Raw genomic sequence first — 18,699 nt, forward strand, 5'->3', positions numbered from 1 at the left:
GTGGTAGCAAATATTCTTAATGTAGGTGCTAACTTCTTTGAGAGTTTAGTCACCTGACTCTAAGGTAGTGGTGTAGTAGAATGCATTTTGTTAAAATCAATAACCAGTAGTTTAAAATTCAATGCATACATCAGTAAAGCAAGATAATAAATTGGATCATTTTCTGATAAGCGATGTAAATTTACTAACATTAGTAACAATAATCAGAACAATATGGTCAGTTGGGAGATGATTTGACATGTGTTTGGGCATCTGTACAGCCACAGAACTTTCTGTTCTCAAATTTCTATTAGAATACCAGGTAAAGACATGTTTGAGGAAAAGAGGAAAAAAAAATTCTAACATGGCTGATAAAGGTAAAAGGCCATTACAATCACTATTCATATATTTTGTGCCAAGGAGTAAGAGATGAATCGATGAGAAGAAAGGCCTTGAGGCATTTTCAGTGGCTATTAAGAACCAAACCAAGGCTGTGGTTGTGGCTCAGTGGTAGAGCACTTGTCTAGCATGTGTGAGGCACTGGGTTCAAATCTTGACATCACATAAAGAAACAAATAAAGGTATTTTAAAAAATCCAAAACAAAACAAAACTTTGAATTTCAATTATCTATAATTATATTTAGGTATATTTTGCATGCTAGATCAAAGTATAATTTATTTTATTGGTTTTCCTCTAAGAAAAACTAAACTCATTTTCCTGGTGACATTAATTATAATTTTCTATGCATATTCCGATTCATCTTTCAAATATTACAATATTACTTACAATATTTTATCTCAAGCTTCTTCTGACTGCTAACATGTCAGACAAATATATTAAAGGATATCACAATATAATGGTACCTTATAGTGATTCCTTTTATGACAAATCATTTAGAATTCAAGTAATCATTCCAAGTTATTAAGTCTACAATTTCTAAACACTCCTCTTTTGGGATTTACCTCTTTTAAAATAGAGCCAGTCACTGGTAAATCATAAAGAACACACACACACACACACACACACACACACCCAAGCAAAAGAATTTATTTATGCACAAAGAATGAACATTCTAGGGGAGATTACACCTTTCAATTTTCTAACTTAAATTACTGTCACAATTAATCTCATTATTCCTTAAGCTTATAAGGAGAATGACCATACTTTTAGACTGTACAAAAATGTTCTAAAATAATATTAATAGCTTCCTTACCTCTATGAAAAGTACACAGTATGTACAATAAACTCTATGTACACTACCTATAAGAAAATCTGAACTCATCACATTGAAATACCATTTATCCTATTGACTGGAATATATTTATAAGGTACTTTGTCACTTGAAATTAACGACTACCATAAAGGTTGTGGTAGCTTACAAATGTCACCATTGAGTATCAAAAGAAAATTAACAACTAGTTTAGGTAGATCTCTTTATCTAGATAATTTCTCCTTCACTGTAAATATCTTTTGATATTTTATAATTCTATTTCACATTCCCCAGTAAAAGAGTGATAATTGGTTCAGTTAATTCTAGTTAAGTGACCTGTAATTCATCTATAAGAGGCTGAATCTACTTATTATTTCTAAAATTTTACTAATGTGTTACAATAAAAAAAATTCAAAGTAGGACACAATGGGAATCCCATCATTCTTTAAGAATATGAATTCAAAAAGCATTCAGCTCTGAGTGCACACTAGTACAACAGGATAAGAAAGATTTCTACAAAGAATGATCATTGTGAAACACAAGAGACCATAAGGGCCAATATAATGAACACGAATCAACCAGAAATCCTTAAATTTGATTTGCAGTTGCTTCTGCAGCTGAAAAGAATGCCATGCAGGAGAACTGAGAAATTCATTTTAATACTAGTGAAACACATTAGTGAATGGCAATAAACAAAGGAATATAGCAATGCCATCTGAAAACAGAGCAGTAATAAACACTATAAATTACTGCTTTACATGTCTAAATTGCCTAAAACTAAGTACTTATGACTTTAATAAATAAAGTCAAAGTTCTTGAGCTTCCAGAAACCTAAAACAATTCCTTTAATTAGTAATTAAATTAGTGAACACCATTAGATTCCCTGAACTTTTCAACAATTTAAATATTTGCATGCCTCAACCCTACCAATATTTAAGCCTACTGTTAACATTAATAGTTAGAATTTATATAAGATTTGACTATTTCATATTACTTTTTATTCTATTCCTCTAAAACCTAAGGGGACCCATGGTAAAATTTGAAATGGGTAATCCTAAGTGTGGTATTTCCTAAGTATTCAGTATTTTTTCTCAAAAATTCACATTTTGCATTTTATTTTATAATGTATCCAAACTTGCTTTATAAAGAAACTAGTTTTGCACCCTTACTATACAAAGTGCGGCTCTTGGACCAAGAGCATAAGCATCACATAGAAGCTTGTTAGAAATGCAGACTCTCAAAAATCTAGAGCCACTGTATCTGAACTGGCATTTTAACTAGATCCCCAGGTTATCTGTATGCACATTTTAAACTATATTCTTAAATACAGTTTAAATATAGTTTAAATTATATATAGTCTTAAATATGTTCTTTACTCAAATGAAACTCTCCAGCTGGTTTTGTTTCTGATTTTACTTTGTCTATTGAGTTACAACTAAAAAAAAAAAAAAAAAATCTATGCAACTTTCCTTTCTGCCCTGCTTTGCCCTGACAACCTCCACCCCTCCATTTCAATGATTCGGTTATCTGATTTTAATTTTCATATAAGCTGTCTGTTTGTCTTTCTCTAAGTCATTCCTATACAGTTCCTCAGGACTCTCAAGCTTGAGCATTCACAGAATCTTTTAAATTGCTCTTTCCTGACAATCCAACATAAACCAAAAACACTTTTCCCCCAAATAAAGTTGAGTCTTAGATTTCTAGACTTTCTTTACTTCTTTTACAACTCTATTCTCACTTATTTCTAATCTAGTAGTTTATTCATTCAGGTCCATCCCTATCTCTGACCCCCGCTCTTACTGAGAAATGAACCTAAGGGGAATTAACCACTGAGCCACATCCCCAGTTCTATTTTATATTTTATTTAGAGATAGAGTCTCACTAAGTTGCTTTTAGGGCCTTGCTAAATTGCTGAGTCTGGTTTTGAACTCTAAATCTTTCCTCAGCCTCCTGAGTCACTCTGGTTACAGACATGCACCACTGTGCCAGGCCACTCAGGGTTTCTTTAGGTTTAGTTTATCATTCTGTCAATGTCATGCGAGCAACAGAAAAAACAGATTAAAGTATCAAACAGTACTTTGGTGAGAAAACTATAGTCTCCCTGCAAAAACAGATACTAATTGTACATTGAGAAATAATTATAAAACTCTTTACATGATAACTGATTACAGCAATAAAAATATTGCTATGGGAGTTGTAGAACTAACAATTAAAACACCTAAATTCATACTTTTCCTTGTTAAATAATGCAATTTTCAACAAAGATTGAACTAATGGTTTCAACAACTTGACAACTCACAAATTGTTTGATAACATAATTTAAAAGCTAAAGATCCAAATTTAAGAGAAAAAAGGAAAAACAAAATAGTATGTAATATTGCAACCCTGTAATAGTATATAAGTTTTAACAAATACTATTATATATTCAGTATTGATAAAAAGCCACATATATATTCAGAAGTTCCTCCCACAAAAGGTAGAGTACTAATTCCATGATGAAGCAAGTTAAAAAGACAAGTTTGTCTTATTTTCATTTGATTTTAAATTCAATTAACAATTTTATTCAATATGAAGTCTAATAAAAATAAAATGTTATTTTTTTCTTTTACCTCACTTTCAAGAAAAAAAAGAACAAGCATTCTAATGAGGTTTCCATTTGGACTGTTCCTTCCTCTCCTCTTTGCTAATGCCTCTTCTGCTTGTGGGTCATGTCTGCTAAACAGCCTGGGGGGAGAAACAATAAGAACATTACAAATTCTCATGGACATGAGTTAGTCTTTTCTTTCATTACACAAATTATTTTAGCATTTAAAAAAAATCTGAGATCAGATTACCCATCTACTTCAACAAAAATATGTAACTGATGCCTTTATATAAAGGTCAAAAATTGGTTGGATTTGAAAATTTTCATAAAGAATAGCAATATATAAAATGTAGAAGGAACTTTTTTACTGATGAATAATCAATGCTCAAATATTTATGAAAAATACAAGCACCACTAATATCCTATAAGTTTAATACTGGAGTACATAATTGTATAAATTGATTTTACCTTTGGTGGTGCTAGGGATTGAACCCAGGGCCTTGTGTGTGCTAGGCAAGTACTCTGCCACTGAACTATGCCTCTAGTCCTGTAATTTTAAGTTTTATTTTCTTAAATATTGATTTCACAATCACATAATTATAGCATTTAACCAAATGTTCCAGCAAATATACTTTCAATCATTACCTCTTACTTACAGAATATTACCTACAAACAATATTCACCCAATTGTTTTCAATAAAATGACATTCATATTACAGTCAGAAGAGTATCATTTAGTGACTAAATTTCTAAAATATTACCAAGAAATGATCTGAAAAATTTCAAGTGTTAAGTAGACTTGTTTTAATAAAACTTGGCTGCTAAAGGTCCTTAAGTCTTTTATTTCCAGTCATTGCTCTAGGCAAAATGGATACAGCAGTGAACAAAGACAAAACTTCGATTCTTGTGGTACTCTCATTCTAATGGATGAAAATAAACTAGATAAATATATACCATCTCAGCTTTAATAAGGAAAAATAAGAACATGGAGACAGACAATAGCATGTGCTAGTTTATATATGCAAGTCAAAGTATGCCTCTCATATGAAGGATAAATAACTGAAGAAAATAAGAATAATTTCATGTGATATAAAAACAACATTATCCAAAGTAGAAAATGACAATAGAAAAGTTGAGGGTTTTTTTGGTTGGGGGAGGTATAAGCCTTATCTTGTAGCTATATAAATATAGCTATCACAATAGTTTCACAGAAGGGTTTTTTTTTTTTTTTTTTTTTTTTGTGGGTAGCTTTCAGAGGGGTGGCAAATGAAAAACCTGAGGGTCCTTGGTAACTAAATATACCAATTTGGATGACTGCATTTATTATTTATAATTACTCAGAAGTTAGCTTAGGTTTCTAATGTAAAAAAATGTGGGTTTTTTTGGATGATTTTAAAATATTCATTTCAGTTAAGTCTATCTTTTGGATGACTGGTTAAGACTATGCATAGTTTCTAGACTATAAGATACTGTGTGCACATATGCAAGTACTTTAGACATAATCCTAGAATTTCTGGGGCTACTATATAATGTTAAGATTTTAATTAAAAAATAAAATGTTAAAGCAAAGAAAAAAAAATTTTAAAGATCACTGTATTAAAAGTAAATGAATGTTTAAAGAAGTCATTAAAAATCAAAAGTTATTAAAATGTGAATTTCTTCAGGGCAGGGGCCTAAAATCAGTTTATTAAGGAAGTCTTCATTTATTTGCACAAGAATATGCTTCATTTTCACAAGCAAATAATAAATAATGGAGGCATACCCTTCTGGATTTTTATGTGAAGTGTCCCAATTTAAAAGAGGTTAGCAAATATCTCATTTAGTCAAATGACACACATAAAATAAATACATCCCAGGCTCTTTCTAAATGCTAGAGTTTATATTCTCTTTTCTATAAAGAACCAAGCTCTTTATTTTCTCTTTGAAGCTGTAGAAGTTGCAAATTCTAGAGACCAACTAGAAAATAACAATCATGAAAACAAAGGAACTTAAGGCTACAATATATCCTTGACATGTGTGACAGATGACATCTCAAGCTAAATAGGGAAATTGCATTATTCTCTTAGTCACATATGTATGTCTGAATGGCCAATTCAATATATTACTTTAAAAAATCAGGTCTCAATTTTTTGACTTTGTTCCTCTTCACTTTCATTACCAGGGAAGACTAACAGTTGGTTTCCATTTAAGAAAAAAAAAAAAAAATCATGATGTAACAATTTTTCCCACTTTGAGTAGTACAACTACTTAGAGAACAATCTGTTTTTGCAGCACTGAGATGCAGATACTTCATGAAGGCACAGATCTGCTCAATATCACAGTTGATCATCGAGGTACAACAGTTGCCCAGTGTGTATGATTTACATTTGTGCTGCAGCATAATCACAAATTAGTAAACAATGGACTTTTAGGTTCACCTGCCAATAATCAAAGACATTAATTTAAATCCATGATCAAAAAATCAAAAAATAAAACAAAGCAAAAGATACACATTAACCAATGTTTATATTATGAAAATGAATTATCCTACTATAAAACATATACTAGGTAAGCTACAATAGAAATGTATTTTATAAGTTTATGCTTACAAACTATCATTAATTTGATGCTTTGCCAAAATAAATTTAATAAATTCAAAAAAATTAAAAAAAACTTGAACAGTAACTTTCATAATCACTACAGATTACTGTTTCAAATGATCCTTATTTCCATGGAAAGAATGAGGAAAAAAAATATGAAGGCATTTTAAAGATGATACTACAGAACATTTAAATTACAAATTGAAAAGGTAAGATCAGAATTCAGAATTTTAAGAGAAAAAAAAATATCTAGTAAAATGAAGTATCATTACCTGAGGAATTTTTATAAACTTCATATACTTCCCAATCTCACCACCCAGCTGAGAACCATCCTTTCAGACATCAGGGAAACAGAATTTATCACAAAACATACCATTCTCAGGGATATGATTCATGACATGTACAAAGGTCATGAAGCTATGATAACTTCCCAGAGTAAATGGATATTTTTCAGTACTCTGGTCAGTCACTACTACTCTCTTCTACTAACTCTAAAACAACAACAAAACAAAACACGTAAGTGTTGAAAGATAACTCACTTTTTATGAAGGAACTCTCCCGCTGCCACAGCAACAGGGCGATGTGCTGAATATACCAAGTGGTAAACATTTTCACAGTCTTCATTGGAAAGGGCTTCTTCACTTCCACTGAAAAATTCAGAAAGTTAACGGCTGAATCAAAGTAAGTATTTATTTTCAGTTCTAACATTATTTCAAAATTTGAAAGTTCATCATAAAAGTTACAAGTATGCTGCTTTTGGTTTCCCCTTATCTTACTTTGAAAGTAATATGATTTCACTTTATAAAAGACACAATCATCATAAGGTATACAGATAAAAAGAGAAAATAAAATGTATACAATTCTTCCACACACTCATATTTTTAGACAATGACTATTAATATCTTGGGATATGTATCAGCCCAAATTAACTCAAACTCTTTAAATGTGCATAAGATTTTTGATGATAGGCTCTGGGAATACTTTTGTTCTTGTTTCAGAGAAATTATTATGCTATATAAGTCTTCTTTCCAGAAGTGTATCTTTGAAGTTATGTTTTAATGCCATATTTACAGCATTATTTGGCCTTCTTAGTATTATTTGGTTTTCTTAATAAATGAATTTCTGTAGGAATAATCATTCCTTTATTAACACAACTTTTGCCACTTTCCATTTAAGCATTCTTACAGTCTGCATCATTTCTCAGTTAGTCATAATGTCTTTAAATACTCTCCCACCCCAAGAATATTCATTTCATGACTATTAATATGTTTTAAAATATCTGATATAATTAAAGATTAACAACAACTATTTGGGAAACAATTCTTGGACTATACACATTTTTGACAAGAAGTAGGAATTTTAGAGCTCATGCACCAAATTCACATCTGGAGATGCCTCAGGAGCTAGGATGTTGAGGAATCTATCAAATAAAATTAGAATGATCTGGTCAGCAAAAGAAGGTAATTGCATCATAATGAAGGAGAACCTTCAGTCCTGACTAAAAAACTGCTAGTTGTCAAGGATGATAGACAGCCTAAAAACATTTTTTTAAGTATATTCTTCCTCCCCTCAATGTCTGTTCCAATACTGCAAGCCAGAAAAACAGAGTAAACAAGCCTGTCAATGCTCCCTGGGAAATAAAGGTAGATGTAGGCAGACTGGCTAGACCATGAACTAACCAACTTTATCCATTCACATTCTTGGGGTTATGAGATTATAATTGAGAGAGACCGTTTTAAGACTAGAAAGAAAGAACATTAGATTTTAACAACAGGCTTTTTGCTTTAAAGCACAAATGTCTCTATTTCCAATTTATACTCCACTCCTAAATTATAAGGAAGGGTATAAAGCTAGGTCATTTCCCAAGTTAAATATCATTAGTTCACTGGCTAATACCTTCCGGAAATAAGAGTTTCAACATCAGAACAAAACAATTTTACATGGAATTCAAGCTCAAAAATGAAAGGAAAATAATCTGTATCAAAAGTCGGAGAATAAAGAGATGAACAGAATGTAACAGGATATTTGACTTTACCTGAAGTATTCGAAGTTTTGGTACGGTAGAGATCTCACAAGTCAAGTAAAATAAGGTCAAATCATTTATTTCACGCACATGCTATGATAGGGAAGCTGGGTTGGGATGCTTAGCTTATTACCCAACAAAATAATAAGTAGCTAGAAATAAGGAGACTAAGCAACATAATTGGTAGAGAATATTTCTTCATTTCTAACTTTATTTTACTCAGTACTTTATTTTACTAGAGACAGAATGTGGGGTACTATCACTGAGTTACTTCCTTAGGCCTTTCTATTTTATTCTGGGACAATGTCTGCTTAAGTTGCCCAGGCTGGCCTTGAACTTGTGATACTCCTGCCTCAGGCCTCTAGAGCAGGTGGGATTACAAGCAGGTTCCATTACCCCTTACTAATACGATTTCTTTAAAGAGACAGAAGATGTCAGGGCTGGGACTGTAGCTCAGTGATAGAGCACCTGCCTAGCACGTGTGATGCGCTGGGTTTGACCCTCAGCACCACATAAAAATAAATAAAAGAAAGGCATTATGTCCATATACAACTAGAGAGAGATGTCAGAGTGTGTGGTACTCTGAAGCCTTTTCCCCAGCCAATCTGGAACACCAAGTTTCAAAAAATTTCAAAGAAAACTTTATGAATATTCCTTAAAGTTATAAGAAATTTTAGGAATTAGAACCTGGTGCAGGAGTTTAAAGAGTTCTCAAGGTAAAATTTTGACTAGAGCAGTCCATGGTAGCAGAAATAAGAGAGGCTCCTAGGGAGTGCATGATACTTGATTCATCCAGTCTTGGTTTTCCTGCAGGCCTTATATGGAATATAAGGAGTCAGTCAGTCAGACTGAAAAGGAATCAGTGTGAGTAGATTTTTTTTAAAACACTATGCCCCATAGAACTACCTTTAGGGCAAGCAACTTCCACACAGAAAACATGAAAGTCAAAGGCTAGGTCACAAAGTAAATAGCTAGAGGAGGCACTGTTTACTCCGGGGAGCTGTTGAGATCTATGAGAAATTCACAAAAGCACCAGTGTATCCAATGCATTTGGAATATCTGACACAGCTATAGTTCTACAATTGTATCTTTAAATTAAGACATCATCTGCTCTTACCACCTAAATAAACACGCAGAAAAGAACCTTAAACACACACTTACAAAACCATTCAATCTTGTACATTTGTGGTGAAAGTAGGATTTTTTTTTTTAGGCAAACAAGTGTCAGAAGTTTGCAAACACTCTTGAAGGAAGTAATCTAACTTACTTAGATATTTTGTGGAGAAGACTGAGATAATTACTCTTTGCTGGAAATAAAGGAAGGAGAAATATCAGAGTAAAAAAATAAATGAGTTATCTAAATGACCAAGTACTGAAACTAAATAAAAAAGACACACACACACACACAAATGCTCTAATGATACAGATCTCATCTCAAATTCCAGATAATACCACTGAAATAGATGAGTGGTTAGAATGTCAGGATACTGTATTATTCAGGGCAAAGGTTTCAATAAGCTGGTGAATTCACCAGCAAAACCTAGTACTTAAAAATAGATTTTAGAGGGGGAAAAACTCTTCATAAATGATTATGAAAAATGTTTTATGAGCAACACCTGTAAGGAAAGGTAAGGCAACAATTAGAGACTTTTACACAACATTCTTAAAAAATAGACAAAAACTAAGCAAAGGTATAAATAATATGAAACAATATATAAATTCAACATAATAAATAAGTCTATAATTATATGCAATATAGATGTACATTGTTTTTATTTTTTATTTACTTATTTTGTGGTGCCAGGGATCAAACCCAGGGTTTGTGCATATTGGGCAAGTGCTTTACCACTGATTAACCTCTCCAGCCCTATTGTCTCTAAACATATTAAGAAAATATAAAAAATTGATCAAAACATTCAGAACATATTCTGCAGTAAGAGAATCAAAGAGAGAGGAAAGCTATAAACTGTTTTTTTTTTTTTTTTTTTGGTGGAAAGCAAAAATATACTACTAAACTCTCTATAATAAAACTGGAAAACAGAGATGTGCTGTAGCTTCAGCAGTTCTCTCTGGTCCTGAGCCATGCCATCACCTCCCTTTGAAGACTGTTGCAGTCAGTCAGATCCTGCTCCAAAGTAACCACGTATGGCAAGGCAATGATCAAAAAATACGGACTTAAAGGAAGAGATGCAACAGGATCTGGTGAAGTACACTACTGAGGCATTGGAGAAATATAGAAAAGAATTCTGCAGCCTATATCAAGGAGTCCGACAAGAAGTACAACTTCACTGATACTATGTTGTGGGGAGGAACTTCAGTTGTCATATGATAGACAAAACCAAAATTTCCTCAATTTCCAACTGGGTCAAGTGGCCAATTTTCTGTTCAAATCTGGCTAAAAGCATGGATTGTGCCATACATACCCAATGATTCATCCAAAAATGAAGACTGCAGCCTAAATTTCAAATACCGAAGACTGAATTCTTCTGTCTTGCTAAGGGAACAGTCTGATCTCTGAACATTCACTGTGTTTTGTACAGGGCATTCTCTGCACCAGTTCATTATGGTGATAAAACAAATAGCAAAATGGCTTAAGTCAGGCATGGTGGTGTATGCCTATAATACCAGCAACTCAGGAGGCTGAAGGAGGGAGGGAGATTATAAGTTTGAGACTAGCCTCAGTAACTTGGCAAGGCCTTAAGCAACTTAGCAAGACCCTGTCTCAAAATAAAAAATGAAAAAAGCTGGGGATATGGTTCAGTAGTTAAGCATCCCTGGGTTTAATCCCTGTAACAGTAACAAAAATCAAAAGAAAAAAACGAACAAAAATCCCCCCAAAACAGCTTAAGTTTCTATTTTTTATTCTATACTATATGCCCCATGTTTTAACCTTAATCCAGTCCTTTAAAAAATAAATCTGTTAGGATGTAAAAGGTAATAAATTTACTTACTGAATTTCTATGAATAAAAACAAGTAAAAAATTGTATCATACATGACTTACCAAAAATGAATCAAGAAAAAACAAACTGTGAAAAGACCAATAATAAATAACAAGATTGAATCAGTAAAATAAAGGTCTCACATTAAAGCACCAGTTGGCTTTACTCTCAAGTTCTATCAAATACTTAAGAGAATTAATACTAATCTTTCCTTAATGTATTTAAAAAAAGAGGAAAGAATTCTAACACTTTCTACAAGTATTACCTTGATACCAAACAAGACAATGATATAACCAAAAAAGAGAACTTAAGCCAATATCTTGGATAAATACAGATACAAAAATCCTTAACAAAACTAGCAAACCAAAACCAATAGCACATTAGAAAGATTATTCACATGATAAAGTAGGCTTTATCTCAAGGAGGCCAAACTGGTTCAACATATGCCAATCAATAAATGTGAAACACAGTATCAACAGAATGAAGGACAAAAACCACATGACCCTCTTAATAGGTGCAGAAAAGGCAGTTGATAAATGCAACATCTTTTCATGGTAAAACACTAACTTAGGTACAGAAAGAACATACCTCAACATAAAAAAGGCCATTTATAATAAGACAACAGATAACAATTACTGAAAGGGGAAAAGCTGAAAGCTTTCTAAGGTCTGAAACAAGAAAAAGATACCCACATTTACCACTTTTATTCAAAAGAATATTAGAAATCCTAACCAGAACAATCAGGCAAGAGAAAGAAATGAAGGGCATCCAAACTGGAAAAGTCATCATCAAATTGTCACTGTTTGCAGATCACATGATCTTAAACATAAAATCAGTAACAACAACAAAAACCCAAACACACTGCCAGAAAACAATTACAACTAATAAATTAACTGAGCAAAGTTGCAGGATACAAAATCATCATAAAAAGTTTTCAGTAGCATTGCTACGCACCAACAGCAAATTATCTGAAATAGGAATGAAGACAGCAATTCCATTTATAATACTTACCAAACCAAACCAACCAACAAAACAAAAAAACCGAGGGATAAGTTTAACCAAAAAGGTGAAAGATCTCTACAATGCAATCTATAAAAGGCCAGTGAAAGAAACTAAAGAGAACACAAGTAAGTGGAAAGAGATCCCCTGTTCATAGGTTGAAAGGATTAGTAGTTTTAAAAGGTCCATACTGCCCAAAGTGATCAACAGACTCAATGCAATCCCTATCAACGTACCAATGACATTTGTCACAGAACTAGAAAAACAGCACTAAAATTTGTATGTGTGGTTCACAAAATACTCCCAATAGTCAAACCAAGCTTGGGTAAAAATAACAAAGCAGGAGACATTATTTTACCTGACTTCAAAATAGATCACAAATCTGTAGTAATCAAAATGGCATGGGACTGGTAAAAAAGAGACATAGACCAATGGAACAAAACAGACTAGAAGTAAACAAGCATGTATAGCTAGCTGACTTTCAACAAAGATGCGAAAAATACACATGGGAGAAGGAATGGTATTTTCAGTAAATGGTGCTGGGAAAATTGGATATCCCCACACAGAAGAAAATGAGACGACCCCCCCCCCCCCCAATTTAACACTCATTTCAAAAATCAACTCTACAGGACTAAAGATTTATGTAAGATCTGAAACTATGAAACTACTAAAAGAAAATGGGAGAAATGCTTTAGGGACACTGAAATGGTCAAGGATATTCTGGAGAAGACCTCAAGAACAAAGGAAACAAGAGCAGAAAAGTATAGGAAACAAAGCAAAAATGGTATTATATCAAACTACTAATTGTCTGAACAGCAAAGAATACAGTAAAGAGTGAAGGTGGACAATTTCAAGAATGGGAGAAAATATTTCCAAACTATATACCTGACAAGGGGCTAATATGCAGAACATACAATGAACTTCAAAAATGCCAACAGCAAAAATCCAATCTGATTAAAAAATGGGACATAAGATGATGTGGTGGCACACGCCTATAATCCCAGTGGCTCAGGAGGCTGAGGCAGGAGGATCACAAGTTCAAAGCTAGTCTCAGCAAAGGTGAGGTGAGACCCTTTCTTTAAAAATAAAAATATAAAATAGGACTGGGGATGTGATTCAGCATTAAAACACCCCTGGGTTCAATCAGCAGTACTGAGAAACAACAACCAAAAAACCATACAATAAGGTTGTCAGCTCATCCTGGTAAGAATGGCTTCTATCAAAAAGACTAAAGGTATCAAGTATTGGTAAGAATTAAGGAAACTCACACTGTTAGTGTGAATGTAAATTAGTTCAGTCCTTGTGGAAAACAGTATGCACATTCTTTAAAAAATAAAAAGCAGGGAGCTGGGGTTGTAGCTCAATGGTAGAGAGCTTGTCTGGCACACGTAGGGCATTGGGTTCAATCCTCAGCACTACGTAAAAATAAATTTAAAAAACAGAATAAAGGTGTTGGGTCAATCTACAACTAAAAATATAAAACTAGAAAAAAAAAAAAAAAAAACAGAAAAATAGAACTTTCCTATGATCCAGAAATCCCACTATTGAGTATATATACTAAGGAAATGAAATCACTACATCGAAGAGATGCCTGTAAAGTTCACTGCAGCACTATTCACAACAGACAAGAAATGGAAGCAAACAAAGTTTCTATCAACTAATGAATGATGAAGAAAAGGTGATATGTATACAAAATGGAAAACAGTTCAGCCATGAAAAAGTATGAATTCCTGTGCTTCATGAAAAATGTGGATAGAACTAGCAATCATTGTGTTAGTTGAAATAAGCCAGGCACATATGTGTAATATAAAAAAGCAGATATAGAAGTTGAGAGCAGAATGGTAGTTAGGAGAGGTTGGGGAGAGTAAGGGAGAGGGAAGGATGAAGAGACCCTAATCAATGGCTATTGAGTTAGTTACACATAAGTTCAAGCATACTATGGGACAGTAGGATGACAATAGATAAGAATAATGTATACATTTCAGAAGGAGGAAAGAATTTTCAAAGTTTTTTACCACAAAGAAATGATGACTGAGGAGATACATATATTTAATCTGATTTCAACATTACACAATGTATATACGTAATGAAATATCACATTACTCCATTACTGCGTACTATTTTACTTATACTTTTTTTTTGTTGATGGTGATCAAACCCAAAGCCTTGCCCATGTTAGGTAAACATTGTACCATTGAATTATACCTCTAGCCTCTTACAAGTTTTGTTTTTATGTATCTGCTAAAAAATAAATTTAATTTCAAAAAATTTCAAATTTATTAGTGAACACAGATGTGTACAGAATACTGTATTTAAACAGAACAAACTATATCAAAATCAAACAAAATTTATTCTAGAAATCCAAGTTGGGGCTGGGGTTGTGGCTCAGTGGTAGACTACTTGCCTAGCATGTGATGAGGCACTGGGTTCAATTCCCAACATCACATAAAGATATCAACTATATATATATATATAAAAATACAAGGGGTAGCTTACCATTAGACAAATCTATTCATTTAAGTCAGACTCATTAGCGTATAAAAAGAAAACCTCAGAAAACTCTAAATACAAAGGGACTTTTATCAAAGATACACAGAAACTAAAAACTTTAAATGCTTTCCTAGAACAAAAATATCTTCTATCAGTGACACTGTTAACAGTACAAAAGGTCCTGGCTATGCAATTTGACAAGAGCATGAAAAGTTACAAGGTTAGGAACTGAAATTGTTTTTAGAAAATGTAACATAGGACAAGTAATAGAATAAACAAATCATTTGAAGAAGTCAGAGTTCTAATCAGGTACACCTATAAGACTACAGGTATACCTATAAGAAATTGAAGATTTCTATACCTAAGCAATAAGTAGAAGCTGGGCATGGTGGCATGTGCCTGTAATCCTGGCAACTCAGGAGGCTGAGGTAGGAGGATAGCAAAGTTGAGGCCAGACTCAACCAATTAGGGAGGCCCTGAGCAACTCAGTGAGACCCTGTCTCACAGTAAAACATAAACCTTCCCATCAAAACCAAGAAGTAGAAAATGCTAAATACTAATCATATAGCAATGAAACTATAAAGCTTTTAAGAATTAACCTACTAAATAACACAAAAGGTCACTATGGAAAATTAAGTTAAATGTATAAGACTTAATGATATCTAAATAAAGAAATTCATCTTTTCATGAATAAAATGATATGATATAATAAAACCTCCATTTTCTCCTTAAGTTCCATGAAGTTCTAATAGTTAAAATACTAACCCAAGGTTTTTTACTTTTTTAAAAATTATTTTTAATAGTTTGCTCTATTCAGTTATGACGGCAGAATGCATTCTGATTTATTGTACACAAAATGGAGTACAACTTTTCATAGGGTAATGATGTTTGTCTCATTCCACCATCTTTCCTCCCCTGCCTTCTCTCCTCCCCTCTATACAATGCAACATTTCTCCATTCTCCCCCACACTTCTGCCCGCCCCCCCCCCCCCTCCATTATGTATAGCATCCACTTATCAGAGAAAACATTCAGCCTTTGAGTTTTGGGGATTGGCTTATTTCACTTAGCATGATATTCTCTAACTGAAGTTTTGAAGCAACTGACAAGTATATTTTAAACATTCTTATCATAGAAAAAAGGATTTTTAAAGAGACAGGGAAAAGAGAATCTACCAATAAGAGAAGAGGCTGTATTTTAACATATAGTATAAAGCCAAAATAATAAAAAGTATGGTATAAAAGCAAAAAGGTATAAAGAGCTCAAGCAACAGTAGACCCCAGTATAACTATTTAGTTCACCACAGGTGTGCCATTATCAAGTATGTAGAGGAGAGTATGTAACAACTTTGCTAGAAATCACATTCTCTCACACAGATTCTATGTTTATAGTCAAACCTATAATGAAAAAGCCCTTTTCCTTAAAATAGCTTTCCATTAAATTGCTATTTTAAAATCTATTTTAGATTCTTTTGTAAATAAAACAATTATCTGTTTTATTTTCTTTCTTTTGGTTTTAGACACATTCCAAAAAGCCTACTGGAAAAACCTATCCTAAGGGTCTTCCTTTTGAAGCCTCCTTTGTTCTTTGTTTTTGTTTTAAAGAGGAAGATAGGTCACGTCATTGATATTTTCACTCAATTGTATGAAAGAACTTTTACATGGAAGAGACAACAGTCAAAATGAAAAACAAAAATAAAACAAATGCACACACGCATATACACATACACAAAAAAAAAAAAAAAAAAAGAAAAGAAAAACGGAGAATACTTTGTTCTAAACAAAACGTTAAGGTGTTAAGAGTAGAACCTAAACTGATAAACATATTTAAGGGTATTATACAGGAAAGGACATCAATAAAGCAGAGAAAAGGGCATTAAAATATCAAAATATTAAAAGATATACTCACTGAAGTATTAGAGTAACCAATCGAATAGCTTCCACAGCAACGTCATATTCTTTGTCAAGTGTCATCGATACAATGCGATCCTAAAATAACAGTTATAAAACAAATCAATCATGAACATAAATAAGCTGAAAGAGACTTAAGGTTATGTATTTTGGGGCATATATGCCACACTAAAGATAGGTTAAATGGGAAGTTTTACTTTTGAAACCATATTCTCATAGTTCTACTCTTGCAAAAGAGATGCTAATACAAATGTTTGTAATTTAAAGTCTTTCTCATCAACTGGCACTCCCAGAACACTGTGACAGGGAAACCTTTAGTTACAAAATTAATACATTCATTAAAAATAATATATAAAGAAATAATTTTAAGCAAGAAAGACTTTTTTAAGGCAACAGTAACTTTTGTGCTTATGGTAAAGCGGAGATTCATTCATTTATTTTGTGTGAGTTTACTTAAAGAATATGAACTAAACACTTATTACAGTAATGTCATTTGCTAAACTAGCTTTACTACAAGGTTATAATGAGGAATAACGTAGGTGTAATGTAGGTACTGTGAAAATAAGCTCACTGTTCTTGATGCTTACCTTGAATCGGTTAGTGAAGAGCTCCAGTTTGGGGAATAGTTCTCTATTGGTATATAGGCTTTGTAGGGCTTTTAAACATTTCAGTCTGACTTCCCCTTGCTTCAGAGATACAAATAAAAACATAAAAGCAGCAGTTAATTCCACACCAGAAAGATAATAAAAATATTGAAGTCTTTATGAAGAATAAAATAATTTCAGTTTAATCATTCAACTTACATTATTTTGTAATTCAATATGGGACAAGACTGAGCAACTGTATAGTTTGTGTTGAACTTAGATTTATTTTAAAACACACTGAGAATCCTTTAGTTACTTGTGAATATAATTTTGCCAAACATTTATCAACTCTGATCATATAATAATGAGTATCTCTCATATTATTCTGATACTCAGATTTTTAACCTATGATCATTAATTACAGAAGGGCATGCTCATTTGTTCTATATGTAATTATAGAATAATCCTGTGGAAAAACAATTTCATATTAAAGGTCATCATTTTATTCATGCAACAAATATTTACTGGATGCTTTTTAAATTCTAAGGAGAGTAATAAACAGCAGAATGTTTAAAACACCAGGAAAATGATACAGTGAAGAGTCCTAGGGATGCTATTTGCTAGAATATCTTTAATAAAGTTATTAATTAGAAATACAGGATGCTGGCAATCACTAGGTACACAAAGTGTGTACAGCATCATCTAGAAATTTAGTCAACACTCTCAAAGGATTCAAGAGACTAAAATTTCTAGGCTTCACAAGAAGTAATGTGCTATAGCAGTAGAAGCCCCAGTCCCGAAATCAGATAATTCTAGATTTTATTTCCAGTTCTACATTTCTTTGGAGCACGTGAAAAGGCAAGTATATTAATCACACTGATACTCAGCACTCATATTTATAAAGTTGTTGAAAAGACTAAGTGCAGGGGTGTGCTGGTAAAAGTTTTAGCAACTCATTCTGGGGAAAAGGGCCCACTTTGTTATATATGCAGATATCTACAACATAAATACCTCTTCCATAGATGATAGTGAGGTACCAGTGGAATACCACTGAACTCATTCATGGATAAATATGTATAATCACGCTCTAGCAAACAAATTCAACTATTTGTAGCACAGCACTGAATTAAGCAGTATTTCCTATTAAGGCTCTAGCATGTAGGAGGAATTGTACTTGTTAATCCTTCATCCTCCGTGGACTGCTAATGGTCCCTAACTGCACCTTTCTCTGAAGAAACCACCATGGTTGACAAGACCCACCTGGAACAGAAATTTCTAAGAGGTATGGCTCCACCTTTTCTCTCTATTCACTCTACCTCACTCTCTCCTTTCCCAGACTAAGGCCCATACCAGAGTAAAGACATAATGGTAAAACAGTCCAACTGTCTTGAATCTGGCAAGA

The 18,699-nt window shown here is 32.9% G+C and overlaps 1 protein-coding gene across 10 annotated transcripts in view; it reads right to left on the reverse strand.

Annotated features, from left to right (window-relative positions):
* The window catches only part of STAG1 (STAG1 cohesin complex component), a gene marked incomplete at its 3' end in the record, with an annotated part of 382,903 nt that overhangs the window by 93,104 nt on the left and 271,100 nt on the right, over nt 1-18,699 (reverse strand). For all 10 annotated transcript variants that reach the window (XM_079154996.1, XM_079154998.1, XM_079155002.1 and 7 more), the window contains 4 exons: nt 17,301-17,399; nt 16,712-16,791; nt 6,893-7,000; nt 3,800-3,914 (listed from right to left, as the gene is read on the reverse strand). In XM_079154996.1, the coding sequence (XP_079011122.1) occupies nt 3,800-3,914; nt 6,893-7,000; nt 16,712-16,791; nt 17,301-17,399 (402 nt within the window). The remainder of the gene's footprint in view (nt 1-3,799; nt 3,915-6,892; nt 7,001-16,711; nt 16,792-17,300; nt 17,400-18,699) is intronic.

Source organism: Sciurus vulgaris (genome assembly GCF_902686455.1).
Source record: "Sciurus vulgaris genome assembly, chromosome: 10".
Classification (NCBI taxonomy): Eukaryota; Metazoa; Chordata; class Mammalia; order Rodentia; family Sciuridae; genus Sciurus; species Sciurus vulgaris.